The sequence below is a fragment of the Ailuropoda melanoleuca genome, chromosome 7 (genome assembly GCF_002007445.2).
Source record: "Ailuropoda melanoleuca isolate Jingjing chromosome 7, ASM200744v2, whole genome shotgun sequence".
Lineage (NCBI taxonomy): Eukaryota > Metazoa > Chordata > Mammalia > Carnivora > Ursidae > Ailuropoda > Ailuropoda melanoleuca.
Window position 1 is genome coordinate 107,581,621 of NC_048224.1, and position 24,350 is coordinate 107,605,970.

Below are 24,350 nucleotides of genomic sequence, written 5' to 3' on the forward strand. Positions count from 1 at the left end.
TACAAAATTGATACTGATTTCACACGTTTTATACATTTCTATCTATGAAACCTACCCCAGGGACACTTTCATGTCAGTAAAAATGTTGAATTAATAAGTGTTTGAATAAAGGAATTTTTTTTGTCATTTCACACCCATGAGAATGCTGTAATAAAAGAAAAACAGGCAATAGTAAGTGTTGATAAAGATGGGGAGAAATCGGCACCCTTATAACTGCTGGTGGGAATGTAAAATAGCCCAGCCACATTGGAAAGCAGTTTGGTGGTTCCTCAAAAGTTAAAAAATAGAGTGACCATTTGACTTAGCATTTCTTTTCCTAGGTATATAACCAAGAGAAACAAAAACATGTTTACACAAAACTTCTACACAAATGCTTATAGTAGCATATTCATAGTAGCCAAAAGGTGGAACCGACCCATATGTCCATCAGCTGATGAATGGATAAACAAATTATCCATAAAAAGGAATGGAGTACTAATTCATGGTACAACATGGATGAACCTTGAAAACATCAAAAAGCCACATATTATGTGATTCCATTTATATGAAAATGTCCAGAGTCAGCAAATCCATACAGTAAGAAAGTAGAGTAGTGGTTGCCAAGGCTGGGGCGGGGGGTGGGGTGGGGAATGAAGAGTGATTGCTAAATGAACATGAGTTCCTTATTTGGGGTGATAGAAACATTTTGTAATTAGATTGTGGTGACACACAACTTTGTGAATATACCAAAAACTATAAAGAGTGAATTGTATACTTATAAGGGTTAATTTTACAGTGTATATATTATGTCTCAATAAAAAATATTGTCATTGTTTGCTTATCTGTATAAAAAGATATTTTTTTAAAAAAATTTATAAAAGTTTTATATAGAAATTATATATATAGAAAGTTTTATATATATATATAGAAATTATATATAGAGAGAGAGAGAGAAATATATAGAAAATATATATTTATATGTAATTACTGGCAGGACTTTCCAAAAAGTTAAACACACAAACTGGCATTTACCTGAAAGCCTTGCTATATATTTAATCACGTGTACCAATATACATTGAACTTCTACCAATCTGAGTGTGAAATGTTTTTATCAAAGGCAAAAAAGTGTCAAGAGTGAAGTAGCCAAGAGCAAATACCTAATGCATATCTTCTCTGATTATACTTTGAATGTTATTGTTAGTGTCACATTGAAATGACCTTTAAAAAGCTTATCTGACCTCAGAAATGTCAGTAAAGAATATCAGGTAGTCATGGAAAGATCATTGCTATACAGTCAAATATAGCTGGATTTGAGACCCAGCCTGAAATTTACTAGCACCTTCTTCCTGTCAAAGAAATTCTCTGGTATCTCTGAGCCTTTGGTTCTTCATCTGCAAAATCCCTACCTAATTGAGTTGTTGTGAGGGTTACATGAGATATCCTGAATAAACAGACTGCTCTCTGCTTCCCTGCTGTACACATACTCTTGTTTCTTCTCTTTACAACACTTCCTACCCCAAACTTCCTTACACACTCCCCACCACACACACACATCCATACAAACCAAATGTTGTCTCCTTCCTCTGTGTTCCCATTGAACCTAGGGATTACCCTATTGAAGCACTTGATGTACTCAATTGACTTTTCATGTTTATTTGCCTATCTTCCCCAGAAAACTAACTTGTTTAAGAGGAGGGAAACCATTTTGTCTACCATTATATATACATTTACCTAGCATAGTGACTAGTTGAATAAATATTTGAATAAATGAATTTTAACAACATAATCTAGGATTATATTGGGTTCATAATAGCTCCCTAAAACAGTATATCTCTAGAACACAATCATCCTGAAGCATTTTCGAATTTATAATAGGTGGTCATTTGTATATGGGAAGACTTTTATTTCTAGTTAGACCTATGGAATGAAGAAAATGTTCCTTATCTGTGTTGTAATATACTACTTATTATATATTTATCTCGGTAATTTGTGTATTATGTTTTCTTGTAATATCCAAATATATATATTTACTACCTTAAAAATTTATTTTACAAAAGTCCTAAGAATTTGCAGTCCAATGTGCATATTTCCTGCCATCCTCCATCTGACAATACTTAGAAAGAAAGAGCAAGCTTGGAATCAGTTTTGCTGTAGATTTAAGAAGCCCTTTGAAATGTATAGAAATTAAATCATTTTAAGCAATATAACTGAAACTTGCTTTTACTATTTTTTATTTTAAACGTCTTACAAAATAATAATAATAGGCAATAATTATTTGGGGATGGAAGGAATAAAAATGAGGGAGTAATAGAGGTAGTTTAGTTGGCATGTGTTGTTCTCCAGACGTAGCATATTTCCATACATATGCCTATCTAAATTATTTACAAAAGCTTTGCTTTATAAATATAAGTTATTCACTACATCATAATATGAGGGTGTAGAAAAAGTAGAAGTAATGTTTATGTTTATATAAATCATTGAGATTTCTTACATAGAGTCTCATAACCCTTCTGCTTCTTTCAGGTACAGAGAACTGCAACTTAGTACAGAAAGCAAAGTAACAGAATATCTCCATCAAAGTAAATTAAAATCTTTTGAAAGTGAGCGTGTTCAACTTATCCAAGAGGAAACTGCAAGAAATCTCACACAGTGTCAATTGGAATGTGAAAAATACCAGAAAAAATTAGAGGTACATATACAAACTTGTCTTTTAAAATTAGCATAACAGGGATGCTTGGGTGGCTCAGGTTACTTGGTTTCGGCTCAAGGTGGTGAGATTGAGCTCCACGTTGGGCTCCATGCTCAGCATGGAGTCTGCTTGAGATTATTTCCCCCGCCTTCTTCATCCCCCTTTGCTCCCCACCCCTGTTCACACACTCTCCCTCCCTGCCTCCCTCTCTCTCTCTTTCATAAAAAAATAAAATCTTAAAAATTAGCGTGATATAGGGCTCCTGGCTGGCTCAGTCAGTAGAACATGCAACTCTTGATTCAGGGTCAGGAGCTAGAGCGCCACTTTGGGCATAGAGTTTAATTTAAAAAAATAATTAAAAAAATATAATAAAATCAGCATAGCATATAAGCTTAATAAGTACAAGATTAATATCCTACTGAGCTTCATTTTACCTGTGGGACCTAGCACTGCCCTGCATGTGTACATGCACACACACACACACACGATACATATATTTCAGAAAGATGTGTAATAAAACGGACTGGAATTGTTAGAAAATAAAAAGAAAGAAAGAAAAAGATCTCATTCACAATGGCAATTAAAATATGTAATTACTTGGAATATTTTTAGTAGGAATTGTGCAGAGCCTATATCAAGAAAAGCATACAACTTCACTAATATATAAGAAATACCATCTTTCTGGAATGTAATATGCAATACTACATATTTTCCTATTTTTATCAAGTGATATTATATATTTTTATTCAAATGCTAGCATGCTCTTTTTTAACTGAACAAAGTAATACTATAGTATAACTAGAAGAAAAAACAAGGAATAATCAATTTTTAATATTTACTTACTTATTTTAGAGAGTATGTGTATGTGAATGGTGGGAGGGGCAAAGGGGGAGAATATTCAAGCAGACTCCCCACTGAGCATGGGTGTCAGTCTTTCAATGCTGAGATCATGACCTGAGCCGAAGCCAAGAGTTGGACGCTCAACCCATTGAGCCACCCAGGTACCCCAAGAATAATCAGTTTTTTAAGAAGATTGCTAAAAAGAATGAGAAGAAATATGTATCACATTTTAAAATTCATTCCGAGGCAAGAATAATTAAAGCCCACCCAAAAAACATCCATAAGTGGTATCAAGTACTAAGTCAAGACCCATAATCACATGAATTCAAGAATGTATTCATTGTAAAGGCTATAATACAAATTAGGGGGAAAGGTGGACTGGACAACAAAAGGTGCTGTGATAATCATTAGAGTACTTAGAGAAAATAGTTACTTATATACTTCATACTGCATATCAAAGTAAAACTCAAGTGTTTCCTAGCTAACTGTAAATACAGAACTATGAAACTATTAAAAATAAATACAGATTAAATTTTATATTATGTCAGTTTGGGGATTAATTCTGTTGATCTGTTGATTACAAGCAGCCAAAGAAATCATATAGGAAATATTAAAAAAAAAAAAAAACTTTAATGCTTCTGTGTTTAAAAAATAAGTCTGAATACTTAAAGGACAAATGAAGACTGAAAAATAATATTTGTGTTATGTAGGAGAAAGGGCTTGTCTCCTTACTTTTAAAAGATCTCTTACCAAAAGGACATACCTTCCTCTTCTAGAGAATAGGTGGAAAGAAGGAAAGAACTGTTTCCAAGGAAAGACATACAAATTGCCAAGGAATAGACAAAAATATGTATTCTCCCTAATAATTACAGAAACGTAAATTTAAACTCTTTTCTACTTTTACATAGGTCTGTTTGTTGTTTTCAAACTGCTGACAAGAGTACCCTTAAAAGGGAGATCTCATGCAGTCAGAAAATGGAACATCTCTTCTGGAGGCCATTATAGTGACCTATGTTAAAGTCCTTAAAAAATTGATCCAATAGGGGCGCCTGGGTTGGCTCAGTCAGTTAAGCGTCTGCCTTAAGCTCAGATCATGATCCCAGAGTCCTGGGTTTGAGCCCCACATCGGGCTCCCCACTTAGTGGGGAGTTTGCTTCTCCCTCTGCCCTTCACCCCGCTTGTGTGCTGTCTCTGTCTTAAATAAATAAATAAAATCTTGGCAAAAAAATTGATCCAATAATTTTAAAAGAATTTTACCTGAGGAAACAATAAGAGATGCTTGTAAAGGTTTATATTAATGGAATATATCATGGCATTATTTATTTTAGTAAAAATTAGAATTAGTTTATTTAAATAGTTGATAATTAATTTTCAGTTACTATATTATGAACTATATTTTTTGCTATATTCATGTATTCTATGTTTACATATAGTCATGTTCCTGAATATTTTAGATTTGTGGGAAATGCTCATTTAAAAAATTGTAATGATGTCATTAGCATGATTAATTAGCTGATGGTGTAAATTTTCATTACAATAATCTCTCAGAGATTACATTTCTGAAAAGTACTCTGATAGGTAAAACTAAGATTGACAAGATAAAGGTTCTCACAGAAAATAAAGCCTTAGGGAAAAATATAAAAACAATATTAAATACATATATATTTAAAGAAACAGAAGCAAAAATTGTAGATAGTGTAAACTTCTAAAGCAAACCGATGTTCGGCATTTAAAACTTTTTCAAATACCTTCTTCGGGAACCTACTGCAGTCATATAATCTGCCAACAGTGGATTCTCCCACATATTTTCGATTAGACTGTATTTGATTGTCTCTAATTTAGAATTATTCTTTTGCAAGTTATATTTTCCACGGTTTAAATTTCATAATTCCTAGCAAAATGCCTTTCCTTTTTTGTTTGTTTGTTTGTTTGTTTGTTTCCAGATTGGATGACTGTGATTAGGGATTTGCTTGGGGCAGATGGAGGGGGGATGGGAGGTACATATAGGAAGACAGGGAAGCACTTCCTCTCACTCTGTACTTCTGAAACAAACATGTCACTAAATAATACATGGTGCTAATGTTTTCTGAACCATTCTATTTTATTATTTTTAGCTGGTTGCAATCCATATTGATTTCATGACCTCTTATGTTACAACTGGCAGTGTGAAAACCACTCTCCCATGTCAGTGAATGCAGGTGACTAGCAATTATTGTGTTTTTTTTGTGTAAAGGTTATGGAGAAACACCTTTGTAAAAAAATATATATATATGATTCTGAAAACTGCTAGATAAAACTGAGGCTTTAGAGGAATTTCTTTACATTTTCTTCTCCGTTAAACTGGGAACCTTGATGGGACAGGGATTATTTGTTTATCATTGTGTCACCAATATCTAACACAGTGCTTTGCTTATGGTGGATGCTCAAGAGATAATGAGTGAATGAATGGTTTCATGAATGCTACTACAGTACTATTGCTCAAATCCATATTTCTGAAATACTGGAAGGTATTTCTAAGACAATTCTTTACAAGAATTTAGAGAGAAATTTGCGAAAGATAAAGATCGTTGTATTTATATACTTTTCTGTGGCTTTTACCCAATATTCTCATTGATTTATAGCTTGGAGACAGTTTATTGTATTCTAACTATCAATTGGCAAATGCTCCCAAAACACTGGCTTTATTTTTTTTATATATTTTTATCTCTTTTTAAAGCACTTATTGACCTATAGTTTTGTATTATCATCCATTTTATATGTAATTATATATATATAATTTTGTATTATTCTATTATTTAAAGGAAGGAAATATCCACTGTGAAAGCTTGATATCTAATGTATTTCTAAAAGCAGCTGATCTATTTTATGCATTCATGTTCAAACTCAAATGTTCATGTATTAGTTTTTCCTAAAGAATCTTTCACATAATAGCCTTTCATAAGTCCAGTAATCAAGTTCTTCTTTGGCTTTTCAGAAACAGTGATAAATGTATTTATAACAACCACTCAGACAAATCCATAGTAAAAGGGAATTCTCCACCATATAGTACAAAGGTGGTAGGTGTTTCTGGCGATCCCTCCTCTGTGTTATCAAGAGAGAATTTTAAATTGTATCTCTCAATTTAATACTACTTTTAAAATCTCTTATTAAAATAATAATTTACAAAATATCCCATCTTCCGTATTTTGATTGTTGATCTGTTTAGATGTCCACTTCTGCAGTTTTTCATTGTGTGGTGGTTTTGAGGGAGGTGGAGTACAAATGAAAAGTATCAGCTGTGCTGTGAGAACGGTCAGTTAGCACTGTCTTTACTGATCCTCTCTTTCGACCGTGGAGCTAGTGTCATCAACCACCGAAGTCTTAATGAATTACATCTCAATATAATAAACTCTATGAAAGCCCTACATTATTTCACTGACTAACAATTTAGTTATAATGAATTAATAAGTCTCTAGAAAACATATTCCCAGCTGGCAAGAATAAAGAAGAAATAATACTAAAAGATGAATTTTCTTTTTCTGTTCCAAAAGGGACACTAAAATCATCCCATCATCATTATAATAATCATCATCATAATCATTATTCCCATGTTACTCTTCCTTTATCCTCCAAAAGAATAAATTTGGAAGGTGGGGGATAATGTTTGATTTATTTTGGGAGGAAGTTTTGATGGAAATAATTGAAGGAAAATAAGATAGAATAGGTTAAGGGAAATTAAATTGTAATTTGTTTATAAAAACTGGAAGTAGATCTGCATCTTCTCCTTTTTCCACATCACGGAAAGCACACAATCACATAGTTTGTTAAGGTGAACTTTATGTCATGAGAGAATATAAGTTGTGTTAAAAATTGTTTCATTATAGAGAATTCAGAGTAAGCAAGTGGAGCTCTATTTCTATGAGCCATTTAATATAACATTCTCGTAATTCTTTCAGTAGTAATACTGTTTTTCAGACTTACTGTATTCTAGGCACTCTGCTAAACACTGCGAATTTATCATCTTATGTAATCCTTCCAACAATGTTTTGAGGTAGGCCTGGAAAGAATAATTGCCTAGGATCCACAACTAATAAGGGTCAAAGCCAGCACTGAAATACAGATCTTTCTGGCTACAAACCCATATTCTTAACCATGATATTCTGTTGCTTCTAAGGAAATACCACATTGCTTATGCTGTATTGGGAACTAAGTGTAGTACCACTGCAAAGTTCAGTCAGTTCTAGCTAGTAAACTTTCTAGATAATTGGAATTTAATTTAGGCATTAAAACATTTCCTTTGTCACTAGTAATGTCTCCTTTTTTTAGTGAATTCATTATCATCATGGTGATTCCTTCAACATATCACCATTGAAGAATGTAGGATTTTTTGTTCTTAGACAAAATAGCTCCAGTTTCCATATCTCTTTTTTATAATTTTTTAAATCCTTCCTTTCTGTACAAAGGCATTTTCTGTTACTGCCCCAAGTGCACTTCATTTTCATCATTTTGACTTGTTGCTTTGAATTTATGATTGTTCAAGAAACCAGAAATCTCATTAAAACCATGGTAAGCATAGATGAAATAAGCTCTGATGAAAAACTGAAGGATGAGTATATCATTTTTACACACAGCTTTGTAAGCCTGCACTGCAAGCCTTTCTCCAAAAGCTACAAATGCCAAATAAATGACCTTCTGGTAAGTATAACACTCTTGCATCTTCTTAGTTCTAACAGGCAAATGCTAATCTTACTACTATAACTATTTCCAAGTTTTCAATTTGTTGTTTATTCCGTTCATACAGTAACGTGCTTCATAATTTTGTCACAGACAAATGAATTATTTATCTTAGAAATAAATGTATCTTCCTCAGTCATCTCAATCAAGCTACTTTCCCCTAATATTAAAATCATTAGGAAGAGGGGAAAAAATGTAAAAGTATTTTTTGTGTCACCTATTTGTCTTAACTGTTAACCTTATTTAATTCTGCCTTTGCAATTTGTTTCTTCCACTATTAGGTTTTAACTAAAGAATTTTATAGTCTCCAAGCCTCTTCTGAAAAACGCATTACTGAACTTCAATCACGGAACTCTGAGCATCAGGCAAGGCTAGACATTTATGAGAGATTGGAAAAAGAGCTCGATGAAATAATAATGCAAACTGCAGAAAGTAAGTCGCCCACTACCTCACACACACAGCTCTTTTTTCTGGCAACACAAGGAACCTGGTATCATTTCTAAAACCGCTTTGGTATATTTCTTTAAAATTCAATTGGTGACTTTCAAAAAATATGTATCTTATATTTTAAAAATTAGTTAATCCTAATTTCAGTAGTTGGCACTTAAAAAATAGGTTAACTATGATAGACTTTATCTTTTCATTTATTCAGTTCCTCATCGAACAATTAAATGTTTACATGTACCAGGATCTGGGGCTGTGGAGTTCATGTGATAGTTCTTGTTGATAAGACTTCCTCACCTAGACCACTGGAAGAAACAAACATATTAAAGATCATTAAAGTAGCGAGATATGTGCTATTAGCAAGAAATAGGCATTTCTCAGTGGAAATACACAAGAGGTCATAAGTTAATTCCACCTTGGAGGTGAGGAACACAACACCCAAGAGGGGAGGTGACTCTTCGAATGAGTCATAAGACACACAAAAATTCCTTGAATACACCTGGTTATAATCCTGGACCTTCAATTTCTACTTCTGCTTCCTCCTATTATGCTATCTTCCGCTGTTATCCTTGGTGTTAAGGGAATATTTTAAATTAACCTTTCACCATTGACTGAGATGTTTGCTATAGCACATCATTTTTGTTCAAAGGTCAGAAATATCAGGGACATTCTTATAAAGTGGGTTTAAACTTCAACTGAAGTCGAAATTGGATTCGGATCTGTTTTGCGCACATTTTCTTGTAAAGGCTATGTTACATTTGTAGGCCCATTTAAGGAAAACTTTTATTTAATTCTTACCATTATTTTTTTTCCAGTTCTAAGGTCAATATCTGATAGCTGCAAGTTTCCAAATTTGTCTTCAGTGTCTTCACTGGAATCAGAGGAATCTTTATAAATACAGATTTGATTGTACGATACACCTGCTTTATAAAGCCTCTTTGTCATCTTCTTAAGACAGCATAAAGTCAGATTCCTTAGCATGACTCTTTTCATTAGACTCTCCTTTATCGTTCATGCCTTGCCATTCCCTATCTTATCATCTTATTTTGAAAGTGCCATACTCCTTATCTTCGTAATTTTGCATATGTCCCTCTGTCTAAACAAATCAGGAGTAGAACAGAACTTCCTCAACCTGATAAAGGGTTTCTACAAAGAACCTACTGCTAATATCATACCACTGATGAAATATTAAATGCTTTCCCTTTAAGGGAGGGTACAAGGCAAGATTTCTATTTTTATAACTTATATTAAACATTGTAATGCAGTGTAAAATACTTTTAATATTCCATTTAATGGAAATGCAGGGGCCTATTAAAAGGCCCACATTTAATACTAGTACACACCTACCAAAATGACTGAAATTAGAAAGACTGGTTATAGCAATGTTAGTGAGAATATAGAACAACTGGAATTTGTTATAAAACCAAACAGCCTATCCAATAGTACAGCAATTCCATTCCTATGTATTTTGCCCAAAAGAAAAGAAAACATAGGCACACAAAAAGAGTTCTACCTGGATATTCTAAGGAGCTGTATTCATGTTAGTCAAAAACTGGCAACAGCCCAGGTGATTATCACAGGAAAATGGCTAATCAAACAGTAATACGTTTTATACTGTAGAATACTACTCCTCAATAAAAAGAAACAAACTACTGATTCTTCAACAATGTGGATGAATCTGAAAAACTTCATGCTTAGTCTAAGAAGCCTTATATGACTAAATTTATATAAAATTCTAGAGGAGAAACTAATCTATAGTGAAAAAATGCAGAGCAGTGGTTGCCTCTAAGGATGGTTATCACCAAAAATTACCCGGGAAAAGAGATACGAGAGAACTTTCCACGGTTTGGAATTCTGTATCTTAATAGGGTTTGTGTTACACATATGTGTATATTTCTCAGAATTCAATGAATGGTAGACTTAAGATCTGTACCTCTTACCATATGTAAATTTAATTTGTTTTAAAAAAAAGAATAAATATTGAACTATAGTTGATAATTTACATGTTAAACTGTTGAGAGGTAATGGACAGATGTCTACAACTTATTTGGAAATACATCAGAAATGTAAGAGATTCATAAATGGATATAGTGATAGATAGGTGTGTGATAAGTTATGTATAATGCAATGTTTAACTTAGAATCCAGATGTTGAGCTATATGGGTGTACACTGTAAACATCTTTCAGCTTTTCCATATGTGCAAATATTTTCTTAATAAAATCTTTTTTTGAGAGAGAGCAAGATAGAGAGAGCACACACACCCAGGCAGGGTGGGAGGGGGGTGCTGGCAGAGGGAGAGGGAATCCTAAGCAGACTCTATGCCCAGCACAGAGCTGGATGCAGGGCTCAGTCTCACTACCCTGAGATCATGACCCAAGCCAAAATCAAGAGTCAGACACTTAACTGACTGAGCCACCCAGGCATCCCTCTTAATAAAATCTTTAGAAAAAATACAGAAATAAATTTTTGCTTTGCTATTGTTTAATCCATCTTAAATCATCATCATCTTATTTTTTTTCAATAATATCTATTTTGTTATATTAGTCACCATACAGTACATCCCCAGTTCTTGATGCAATGCTCCATGATTCATAACTTGCATATAACACCCAATGCACCATGCAATATGCGCCCTCCTTAATACCCATCACCGGCCTATCCCAATCCCCCACCTCCCTCCCCTCTGAAGCCCTCAGCTTGTTTCCCAGAGTCCACAGTCTCTCCTGGTTCTTCTGTTTACCACCCCCTTCATTCTTCCCTTCCTTCTCCTACCAATCTTCCTATTTCTTATGTTCCATAAATGAGTGAAACCATATGATAATTGTCTTTTTCTGCTTGACTTATTTCATTTAGCATAATCTCCTCCAGTCCCGGACGTCCATGTTGCTGCAAATGTTGTGTAATTGTTCTTTCTGATGGCTGAGTAATATTCCATTGTATATGTGGACCACATCTTCTTAATCCAGTCATCTGTTGAAGGGCATCTCGGCTCCTTCCACAATTTAGCTATTGTGGACAATGCTGCTATGCACATTGGGGTGCATATGGCCCTTCTCTTCACTATGTCTGTATCTTTGGGGTAAATACCCAGTAGTGCAATTGCTGGATCATAGGGTAGCTCAATTTTTAACTTTTCAAGGGACCTCCTCCACACTGTTTTCCAAAGTGGCTGTACCAACTTGCATTCCCACCAACAGTGTAAGAGGGATCCCCTTTCTCCACATCCTCTCCAACATTTGTTGTTTCCTGCCTTGTCCATTTTTGCCATTCTAACTGGCGTAAGATGATTTGAATTTCCCTGATGGCTAATGATAAAATCATCTTAGAATAAAATATATTTATACTTGGAAGATCAAGAAACTAGGTTCATCTCTATCCTTTCACAATGGAAATCCTATCCTTAAAGAATACTTAGTAACAAAAATTTTAAAGATGTAGTACAAAACATTCTTTTTTAATACTACATTGTGTACAGGTTTCAAAGTATCACCATCTAATATAGCAAATTTCAGCTGATGAAGATGGCTAGACTTCATTTATTAGGGTATAATTGTGGCAAATGACATAGCCTATTTATACTTGAATTGCTCTTTATAATTAAATAAGTATATTATTTGGATATTTGAGGAGTTTAGTTTTCAAAGATTTCATACATTTGTTAGATGTATTGTGGGGTTCCTGGGTGGCTCAGTTGGTTTAGTGTTGGACTCTTTATCTCATCTCAGGTCTTGATCTCAGGGTTGTGAGTTCAAGTCCCACTTTGGGCTCATGGAGCCTACTAAAAGAAAGAAAGAGTATTGCCTAGAAGCTAAATAAATCCCAATATAAAAAGAAAACCAGATTCTGGAACCTGCTGTCCATCTCATCCTACTTGTAACCTCTGCAAGGCATTTGTCGCATTTCATGAAATGCTTCTCTTCTCAAAAGTCACCTGCCTTTGTTTCTTCTCCATCGATTTTGTTGTCTCTCCTTCTAGCTTATTCTACCTAATTGTTCACCATGGGTTTTCCTCCTCAACAACTCTTCAGTTATTACTTACTCAGCTTCTCTCTGGATAATCTTATCCCTTTCCACAATTTCATTTACTGTCTGTAGGCTAATGATTGCATAGATCTGTAAAGAGTTCCTGCAGTCATTAAAAGGGTAGCATTTCTTACATTTTTTCTTCTATGAAACTTAACTAGTTTTCTTGTATTCTTGATGTTAGTAAGGTTAAAGTCTAATTACCATCCAGCTTTTGTCAACCTTGATTTCTCCCTCATTCTATCTAATGCCTTAATCACCTCCACACCTATTCATTTGTCTAGAATCTAAGTTCTTTTCTTCATCCTCCCTTTGCTCTTAGGGACCATGTCTTAACTGGATTATTATTATAACTTGTGAGGAGTTCTCTGTGCTCGTATAGGCCATCCTTTTCCCCATTATTAGAAATTATTTTTCTATAATATCAGCATCAACAACAAAGATCTTTTGGTCATGTCACCTTTCTATTAGTTTCTTGTTGACCGTGAAATAAAATCCAAATTCCTTACCGTAGCAAATAAGACTTTAGTTGCGGTCATAGTTGGAACTGAGCCTACCTTTCTACTACCATTGTTCTCTAAGCTAACCCCAGCCACTTATCTCACAGTTACTAAAACTTCACAGCTCTGTGCCTTTACACATGCACAGGCCCTCCTGTGCCTTCTCTATGAATGTTAGTCTCCTCACACATTCTCCTCCTAATGCTTCTAGCTTAAGAAAAATGGTAGCATTCAGATAGAGTTGCTTGGTGCTCTGTACTTCTAAGACACATCAGACACAAATCTCTTTGGTACCATTTACCATGTGGTGTATAGTACGTTGTTTCTGTACTTAAATCACCACTAGAATAGTTATACCATGAGTTATTAATCCATTAGGTATTAAAGTTAAATTTAAGGTATCCATTAATATCTGACGGGTTTTTGAGACATTAACTGCATTTAACTTCTTCCTTCTGAATTTAGAGACAAGAGTCAGATAGGTATCTAAATAAAGCCCTCTAATAAAGCCCTCCTGCCATTCTGATACAGCTGAATTGGAGATTTCATCTTGGATTTGGAGCCATGACAGCTGATAACAGTATTGGCAGTGGCATATATCATCTTTTGCTTCCACATTTACCGGCCAACTAATAATTCTACCTCTGAAAACTGACCCTGGTTCACCATGAAAAATAGGGGTAAAATTGAGGAAAAACAGGAAAAATGTATTTAAAATTCTTATTATACCCATAAAAGGATTGGTCAACAAATGTATGCATATTACAGTAATGGGCCTGCAAATAGCTTCACTTACTAACGTGAACTGTGTGGCTTTGTTTTAATCTGAAACATTTCCAGAAGGTTTCTCTTTTTAATGTTAAAATAATGGTTGTTGTTGAATAATGTTATAAAATTGTTATATGTTATTGACTGCTTTAATTTGAGCTAGTAAACCTTTAGTTTTTATGGGCTTTAATTATTTTTTAATCCCAACTTAAAGTAAAATTGCCATTGCCTTTAAGCTTTTTAACAATGAAATGCTAACCTGTCAGTTAAAATTCCTTCTGGAAAAGAGTGGTGTGACAGTGGCAGAATTTAGAAGTAACTGGTCTCACTGAACTTTTTTCTAATAAAAAAAAAGGCCATCAATACATTCTTAGTACTGTACATTTTTTTCACGGAGTAGCCTACTTAAGTGCACAGTTTCATTATTGCAAGTTAGGATAAAGTTGTTCTGATAAAATAATGCACATCTTTCGTAATTAAAAATAGTCATTTCTTTTATCAAGAAGAGAAGTAGTGAAATTGATGTTATCATTACTTATTTATAATTACATAACATACTTTCCATATAAAAAGCCTTAGAATCATTCAGAATAACACATCTGTATTATTATGCTTTATAACAAGAAACTTTAACATGTCATATGATGCAAGCCCTGCACCTTTTAAAAATAAATGGAACGAATTTAAGTGACCATGTACTTTAAGAAATATGCTTCTACTTACAAATGGACTGTTTGAGATTATGCATTAGTCCTTTTTAATGTTCTTATGCTCCCTGATTCATTAGTATGACCTCTTTTATTTTCACGTCTGCCGTGCTTTTTAAGGAAAAAAAAAACTGATTTTACATCATACACTTTAATATTTTTCAGTTGAAAATGAAGATGAGGCTGAAAGGGTTCTTTTTTCCTATGGCTATGGTGCTAATGTTCCCACAACGGCCAAAAGACGACTAAAGCAAAGGTAAAATCAATATATATTTGTTTTACTTATCTACTCGAGCTAAATGTAATTACATTATGCTTTTTGATAATGTGCAAAGTAAAGTTACTTTATTCTTAGTATGCATAAATATTAAATTGCTCACAAAATAAAGTACAGTAAGTTATAATCATGCATTTCATGTATTTTTAAGTGAGTTTAATGGTCAGTAAAATAGAAGTGTACATTAGAATTTTCCTAGAATTAGATTCAGTGGTAATGACACCATTTTAATTTTATTTTCACATTAATTTCAAGTGAGTTACAAATGAATTTGTACCAACAGTTTTCAGGTTAAAATTAATTAATCATGCTTCCTTTTTCTCTCATTTTTTATTCAGCTGTGTACATTCCTTGGCATATATTTGAGCAAAAGAAAGAGGGAGATGGAGAGAAAGAGATTGATAGAATGTGTATTATGATTGAAAGTATAAAAGACTGTGTAGCCCAGAAAATTTGGGGGAGATCCACTCATGATTTTGTGAGATATTACTTAAAAGTACACTAAGAGAAAAATTGTATCTATATAAATCAGTTTTCTAGTTGACCTAGCTGATTTTTTTACCTAACTCCTTTCTCTAACTTTAATTCATCCTTCTGTGCAGAAACATCTCACTGCCCCATTTGCTACTCTATCAAATCTAAATATTTCTGCCTGACTTCCAGACCCCTCCCCATGGCCCCACCCCTCCAGCCTCATTTGCTTCTCTACCCAAAATGAGGGCAGTACATCTTTATGCCTTTGAACATCTATTTTCTCCATACCACACAATAGAGCATCTCTCTTATCTCATTAGCTCTTGTTTCCCATGTCATTTCCCCAGCCATATGGAAAGTTCCTCAAGCTCAGCAGCTGTATCTTATTCTTGTTTATTCTCTTAATGTAGCGTGATGTAAGATACCTAGTAGAATTGTCTCTTTATCAGAGTATTTGAGGATTCAAAGTTGCTTATCTTTTATTTTTATGAGTTGATTTAAACATTTAGAGACATTACACACTAAGTAAGAAAAACATTTCATCCGAATTCTAGTACTTTTGTAGTGATGGCTCAGAGAATAAAATGTCTTTAAGGCCGGGGCACCTGGGTAGCGCAGTCATTAAGCGTCTGCCTTCGGCTCAGGGCGTGATCCCGGCGTTGCGGGATTGAGTCCCACATCGGGCTCCTCGGCTGGGAGCCTGCTTCTTCCTCTCCCACTCTCCCTGCTTGTGTTCCCTCTNTGGGGCACCTGGGTAGCGCAGTCGTTAAGCGTCTGCCTTCGGCTCAGGGCGTGATCCCGGCGTTGCGGGAGGGATCAAGTCCCACATCGGGCTCCTCGGCTGGGAGCCTGCTTCTTCCTCTCCCACTCTCCCTGCTTGTGTTCCCTCTCTCGCTGACTGTCTCTGTCTCTGTCAAATAAATAAATAAAATCTTTAAAAAAAAAAAATGTCTTTAAGGCCATGATGTAAGACATAGGCCATTTTATAACAAAACAAATGGATACTTTGAATTTGTGTCCCTTATTGGTTAAAGAAAATATCTGGAAAATTTTTAGATCAAGGATAGGTGACTGTCAAGTGTCATTTTGTAGCTGGAATGGTTAATTCTGTCTGATGAAGATGCACGTATTTCTGAAGTCTGTATTATTTGAAACATCATGTATAGCACCGTCCCATTCCCATTCTTTGCCCACTCCCTCCACAGGTCACTAAGTGTGACCTCGGCTATTTTGTAATTATCAGCATATCACTTTTTTGGAGCATTAAATTGCCTATGGAGGAATAGAAATATACTTTTATGGGTAAGAGACTTCTTTGTCAGTGGTAAGTGATTGGTAAATACTGAAAATTGAAATTTGAAGGAAAAGGTCGATTCTCTTCTTTTTTTAGTATATGAATCCTTCAAAAGAATCTTTGTCACAAGGGGGGNTGTCATTTTGTAGCTGGAATGGTTAATTCTGTATGATGAAGATGCACGTATTTCTGAAGTCTGTATTATTTGAAACATCATGTATAGCCCCGTCCCATTCCCATTCTTTGCCCACTCCCTCCACAGGTCACTAAGGGTGACCTCGGCTATTTTGTAATTATCAGCATATCACTTTTTTGGAGCATTAAATTGCCTATGGAGGAATAGAAATATACTTTTATGGGTAAGAGACTTCTTTGTCAGTGGTAAGTCATTGGTAAATACTGAAAATTGAAATTTGAAGGAAAAGGTCGATTCTCTTCTTTTTTTAGCATATGAATCCTTCAAAAGAATCTTTGTCACAAGGGGGGAAAAAAAAGAATTTTGCTGTTGTAAGCTTTTTTCTTTAGCCCTAAATGCTGAGTTCCTCTAAAATTGAAAGCAATTATTGCTGTTACCTTACTTTTTTAAAAGAATTTCCAAAAACAGATGTTGATTTCTTAATAATTAGAGTGAAGACTTAAGGAACCACAACTGATTCATATTCTGAATAATCTTAACTATCCAAATATTTCTAAAGATTTTATCACTGAGCTATCTATGTGCCTTGAACAAGTGCCTAATGGGCATACTATTAATATCTCCTACCAGCTGGTGCCAGGCATTCGTCTCATGGTGAACCAGAGGGTTATTTTGAGGAAGTGCTTCTCAGGTCATCTAAACTAAGTGAAGGGAAAGTAAGTCTATATACCCAAAGAGGACATTTATGCATTCCTTCACCCATTCATTCAACATCTTCTATTGAGTGCCTACTGTTTGCACAAAATTGACCAGTGGCAAAGAGGTTCCCTCTTTTAAGGTCTGACACATTTCCAAAGTTTGCAAACTCTATATTTCATTTTTTAGTAGATATTTGTAAAGAAGTCAATGGCTTCATGCTCTGTTTAAGTTTAACTTATTTAAGATGAAAGCAATGTAGCTTTTAAGAGAATCTATATTTAATTCTTCACATTTAAAATTAAAGCAATGGAAACTGAAGGTATATTATAAAATAACTCAATCAGAACCGCAAATGAAATGTTTGCATAATAAAGTTTTCATNGGTTCCCTCTTTTAAGGTCTGACACATTTCCAAAGTTTGCAAACTATATTTCATTTTTTAGTAGATATTTGTAAAGAAGTCAATGGCTTCATGCTCTGTTTAAGTTTAACTTATTTAAAATGAAAGCAATGTAGCTTTTAAGAGAATCTGTATTTAATTCTTCACATTTAAAATTAAAGCAATGGAAACTGAAGGTATATTATAAAATAACTCAATCAGAACCGCAAATGAAATGTTTGCATAATAAAGTTTTCATTATACATTAATCTATACCAAAATATATTAAAATTTCAAAGGAACTTATTTTCAACTGCTACACAATACATTCCGTTCATACTGTGTTTGATGTAAAATCTCATACATTCAACAACCAGATTTAGGTACGTTAGAGTAACGCTTAATTGGAGCAAATTTCTGATTATAAAAATAATACATTTATTTTAGAAAACTGCTGGTAATCCTACCATCCAAAGATAACCATTCAAACTTTATATAGACACATATATTTTCTTGCATATTTAGGGTATTTTGTATGTAATGTGAAAGTTTAATTTTTTATCTTATAATTCTATCTTGAACATTTTCTTGTTTCACTGAATAGTCTTCAGAAAGATAATTTTTAATGGTTATCCAAAACTTTAATTTTTAGGCCTTTGGTTTTTGAGTTTCATGTTGTTAAGAAATTCAGTAGTCACTGACAATTTTCACCGGTTGCCTGTTGCTACTGAAGGTATATTATGAAATTTAAGTGAGAAAATGGATGCAGAGTTCATCACACAGTGCCTGGCATATAGTGGGTTATTCAGGAAAGGTTAGTTAGACTGATTAGTGTTTCTTAGAGTAAATTGCACAGTTATTTTAGAGGAAAGGCTAGTACTCCAAAAACTTTAGGCACAATTTAAGTTTTCACTTAAAACAGCTTTGTTTGAGAATTTTAATGAGACTTCTTAATTAGTCGAGACACTCCCCTGGACATGAAACCAGTTTTGAGATTCACTTTTTTTTTTTTTAAGATTTTATTTATTTTATTTGACAGAGATAGAGACAACCAGTGAGAGAGGGAACACAAGCAGGGAGAGTGGGAGAGGAAGAAGCAGGCTCACAGCGGAGGAGCCCGATGTGGGGCTCGATCCACAACGCCGGGATCACGCCCTGAGCCGAAGGCAGACGCTCAACCGCTGTGCCACCCAGGCGCCCTGAGATTCACTTTTTTTGATGTTAGTTTTAATACATATTGCCAATTTAAGACGGTACTGCCAATTTCCTGTTAAAAAAAAAGTAGCAAAATTAATTTTTGTAGTTTGAAAAATAACTCCCAAAAATGTCTCTTCAACACATAATTCTCAAATCAGCTTACTCATATTTTGAAGTTTCAGTGAAGATAATCAACAATAACGAAATATCACATCAAACTCTTTCTGGGACAAAGTTCCGGTTGGTTAAAAGGGCTTGTACAGTGAAAGTAAATTAAAATGAAATGGGCTCTTCTTGACTTGACTAAACTTGAAAATCTGAAGTAATGTTTTTGTTTCGGTCATGATTGTTTTGAAAATAGCAAACAAGATTTTCTGGTTACATGTTTGGTTATGCTCTTTAACCTGCAACTTAAATGGGTAACACCCAGGCAGGAACTTGGTCTCAGTGTGTGCTTCTCTGTTTTCTTTGGTAGATCTGAATGGATAGCCTTTTCTGAAGGTTCTTAAACCTTTCAAATTGCAAGATTTACTGCATACTATAGACCTTTTGTTTTAGTTTCCATCTAGTTTTATAAAGAGCTTTAAGTTGAAACTCTCATAGTAGACTCAGCTTTATAATAAAGGAAAAAATTAAAGCAAAGGAAACTTTTTTTTTCCCTCTGGCAAACTTTGGTGCATAATGGAAATTTGGTTTTCTCTCTTTATTCTCATGTGGATGAGTGTGTCCTTGGGGAAAGTTGTACTGATTTCATTTGGGTTAGTTTTAGGAATAGTCCTTTAAAAAGTTACTGATGTTCTATTCATGGTCAACTCGAAAGTTTAAATCTATAGAATAAACTAGGGAAAGTTTCATATGACTGTAGGTAATCAGCATGAGACCACTATTTGGTTCTCGAGAATTACCAACAGAGCAATAAGTACAGGCACCAACCTGAAGAGTTCTGAAGCTAGAATCATTCTGGCACTAGTGCCCTTTTTTTGAACAATTTATTTTTTATGCCCTACTAATAGAGACAGACCTCTGACCTGCTAAAATTGAAAAAGATCAAAAAGCCAAATGTTATTTCAGACAAGTAACTAATTAGCAAGTCACTAAATAAATACACTTACTTATTTGGAGTTTTGATAATACTAAGAAAATCATACCAAGATTGAAGGAATTGGGATAGAACATCAGTCCTCTATGGTGCTTTGACATCTCAGATGTAGATGAAGATCTCCCATGTCCACACTAGCAGGGCTGTGCTATTATGAAATTATATGTAATAAGCAGCAGTGCTACTGCCATTGACAGATCTAAGAGAGTAACTTTTATTTGGAGTCAAAAAGTGATGAGGGAGCTAAGAGATAACCCTGTTGGGAAAATTTTACCAGGTAACAGGTGAAGTTTTCGTTTAATATTTAGATACAAAACTGTACTCCTGTAGTAGTAGTTTCTAGTTGATGTTGAACTTAATCTTGGTGCAGGTAAAAGTCACATGGCAATGAATATAATTACAAAGAAGTATGGTTAAGTTGTACCTAGGTTAGTGTCACAACAGCCTGTAAAAGCAATGCTTTCTTGAATTTAGTACATTCTGTACGAAAAAAATAATAACCTTTAGCAGGAGTCATTTTTCCTGACTGTATCCATAGTTACTCTTTATAAAGAACTTGGACGTACTTGTTTTCATTCTATGTGCATTGTGCTTAAAGAGACATAAACTCAGCTATATAGATGAGAAATTCTTCATTTGTTTTTCTTTGAATTTCAGTTAAAGTGGATTTCTTCCCACTTTTAACACTCCAGATTTCTACACAGAATCCACTTATTACACCAAATCATGCACCACAACAATATGCCACATTTGAAGATACAGGAGGTTGAAGTATAGAAGAGATGAATTAGTATCTGTAGTATTTGTTTTCTTTTACTAAGTTTATGCACATTTCTATTATAAGTTCAGTGCTTAGATGCTGAGCATTAGTCCTGCTTTAATATTGAAACTCTGCAACCTAAGAATATGGCTTCTACCAGTATGTTCATGTGAACAAAATTCACTTACAACAAAATCAAGAACGATTTATTAAGTGTCTACTCTGTTTAGCACACACCACAGGGGGTAAGACCGTGTCTTCACTCACGTAAGTTGCATCTGTTGGGAAAGAAAAGATTAGCACACATGAACGAATATCAAGAAACATCGAAAAGTATATAATTTAGTGCCGTAATGTATGCTAGGCTATGTCGATCAGCGCAGTAGAGATCAGTGAAGACTAGCATGGTCAGAAATAAGAGGAAGTGAAACTTGAAGGGAGACTTTAAAAAAAAAAGTTGAGTGTGGGTCACCTGGGTGTCTCAGTTAGGCGTCTGACTCTTGATCTCAGCTCAGGTCTTGATCTCAGAGTCCTGAGTTTGAACCCCACGTTGGGCACCATGCTGGACATGGAGCCTACTTCAAAAAAAAGAAAAAAAAAAAAGTTGAATCTGTCAAGCAAGGAAATAACCTGCCTTCCTCAGACTGGGGGGACCAACAGAGGTATAGTGGAAGGAAAATACAAAACATGTTTATGAGACATTAAGTAGAGTAGACATTAATGGAAAATAAGGTTGGTTCAGTTGAGATTACAGAAGGCCTTGATATTTTTAAATAGTTTAGACAGAGTAGAATTAACCATGTAGGTAAGATTTGAAGTGGGTGAGAAAAGGACGTAAACATCACTTCATTAAGAAATACAAATGTCTGACAGACATATGAAAAGATGTTTAACCTCATAAATGAAGAAATTTAAAGATTCTATTGTTTATATAAGGTTATTAGCAAAACTTTTGAAGATTGATTATGCCCATTGTGAGCTAGGGTGTGAAGAAACAGGAGGCCTTATATAAAGTTCATTCAACACTTTATTACTGAACACCTCCTTTGTACCAGCTATTATTCAATGTACTTTGACTACATTCGAGAACAAAATAACTAAAAATCCTAGTTCTTGGAGAACTTTTTCATTCTAGTTCATGAGAATTTAAACTTGTACGAACCTTTCAAGAGGAATGTCTAAAAGTCTGTAATACACATGTGTTGACCCTATCATTATGCTTTCTGAGAACATGGCAGTACAAGGAGTGCAAAGATATATTTATGTAATTATTTAGAACTTTCTGCAGCATAAGGCACTGTTGTGAATGATGTAATTGGATTGTCTTTTTATTATTGAGTTATAAGAGTTCTTTAGGGGCACCTGGGTGGCTCAGTCAATTAAGCATTTGCCTTCGGCTCAGGTTATGATCCCAGGGTACTAGGGTGGTCCCTCATCAGGCTTCCTGCCCAGCGAGGAGCCTGCTTCTCCCACTCCCTCTTCCTCTCCCCTACCCCTGCTTGTGCTCTCTCGTTCTCTCTCAAATAAATAAATTAATAAAATCTTTTAAAAAAAAAAAAAGAGTTCTTTATGTTTTCTAGATACAATTCCCTTATCAGATACATATTTTGGAATGTTCTCTTCTGTTTCATGTGGGTTTTTTTTTACTTTCTTGAGGGTGTCTTTTGAAGCACAAAATAGTTTAATTTTGATACAGTGCAGTTTATCTAATTTTTCATTAGTTGCTTGTGCTTTTGGTGCCATATCTGAGAATGCTTTGCCAAATCCAAGGTCAGGAAGATTTACTCCTGTGTTTTCTTCTAAGAGTTAATATCCTAGTTTTTACATTTAAGTCTGATCCATTTTGAGTTAATTTTTGATATCATGTGAGGTAAGGGTTTTATAATATTTTTAATGTGGCTTCTAAAAATTTTTAAATTACATATGTGGCTTGCATTATGTTTCTATTGGACAAAAGTGGCCCAGACCATTGGTCTCCAGACTTTTGATATGACTCCCGATTGGGGAAAAAAATTGAGCATTCACCTACCAGTACACGTACATGTATTTATTTATCAATTACATACATGTACTATCATATGAATAACATATTATATAGATTAAAATATAAAACCTACATAGAAAATTAAAATTTTAAAGACACTTGGGTCTCCTGGGTGGCTCAGTCAGTTAAGTATCTGCCTTCGGCTCAGGACATAATCCCAGGGTCCTGGGATCAAGCCCCACATTGGGCTCCCTGCTCGGTGGAGAGCCTGCTTGTGCTTACTCTCTTTCTCCACCCCCCCCCGTCTCTGTCAAATAAATAAATAAAATCTTTAAAAAAATAATAATAAAACTTTAAAGACACTTAATGTTAAAATAAATTAAGTAAAATTTCCCACACTTCAGTGGATTATTTTGCACATATTTGCTTATGGAGACCATCAGTCTAGACTGTGATCTTAACTTTATAATTGGCTCAAGTCTTCTTCCTTCTCCACAGTGTTGACAGAGAACTCTCTCAAGTACAAATCTGATCATGTCATGCCTAACCAATTTACGAATAGAATCCAAACTCAGCTTAACATTTAAGACTTTTCATCATATATCCCTGCCTTTTTCTCTCTAGCTTCAGCTCTCACCACGTGCCATGTGTTTTATCAATCCATACCACACCCCCACACATCATCCTTTACCTATTATGCTTTTCCCTCTGCCCGGAATGCTATTTCTCTGCTTCCTCACCAGATGAGTCAGTACTAGTTTTCAGCCCTCAGTGTGCCCCTTCTTAGCATTTAGCACACTATGATAATTTATTTGCCCATCTTCCTCAGCAGACTATTAGATCCTCCAGGTAGAAACTGTGTATTCCCAGTGCCCATATAGATTACAGGCTTTTTATAAATTTTGTTAAAAGAGAATGTTCTTGAATGTCTTACTGAATGAATTAATGTTTCTTCTAATTCAACCTGCTTTTCCAAAGTCATTGATATTTATGATGAAGATAAAAAAGCTAATATTACAATCATTTTTGTTTAATTGCAAGTATGATTATGATGAAAGCTATATGTCCTGTTTTTCCTGTGTGTTCTAGATTTCTCAATATTTTTTATTCTTTTTCTTCTTCCTTTTTTCCTTTTTTTTTTTCTTTCTGTAACATCTATAATCTATGGGCTAAATGGGTCATTTAGGGCAACCTGAGAATCTTAATACCATTTCTGAAATGTCTATGAAGAGATGTGTTCTGCTGTCTTTATAATGACTTCAGGAGTAAAAGTAAATGTTTTAAATGTGATCAGTGCTTCACTTGGAGACCAATTATATGACAATGTCTTCTACATTATAAGCATTATGTATCATAAATGAGGTCAACATTCATAGTAAAAGTCACA

General features: G+C 34.4%; 1 protein-coding gene across 6 annotated transcripts in view; it reads left to right on the forward strand.

Annotated features, from left to right (window-relative positions):
• Window positions 1-24,350, forward strand: part of PIBF1 (progesterone immunomodulatory binding factor 1) — a 204,286-nt gene that overhangs the window by 112,798 nt on the left and 67,138 nt on the right. For all 6 annotated transcript variants that reach the window (XM_034665285.1, XM_034665284.1, XM_034665286.1 and 3 more), the window contains exons 11-13: window positions 2,503-2,668; window positions 8,503-8,653; window positions 14,830-14,920. In XM_034665285.1, coding sequence (XP_034521176.1) covers window positions 2,503-2,668; window positions 8,503-8,653; window positions 14,830-14,920 — 408 coding nt within the window. The remainder of the gene's footprint in view (window positions 1-2,502; window positions 2,669-8,502; window positions 8,654-14,829; window positions 14,921-24,350) is intronic.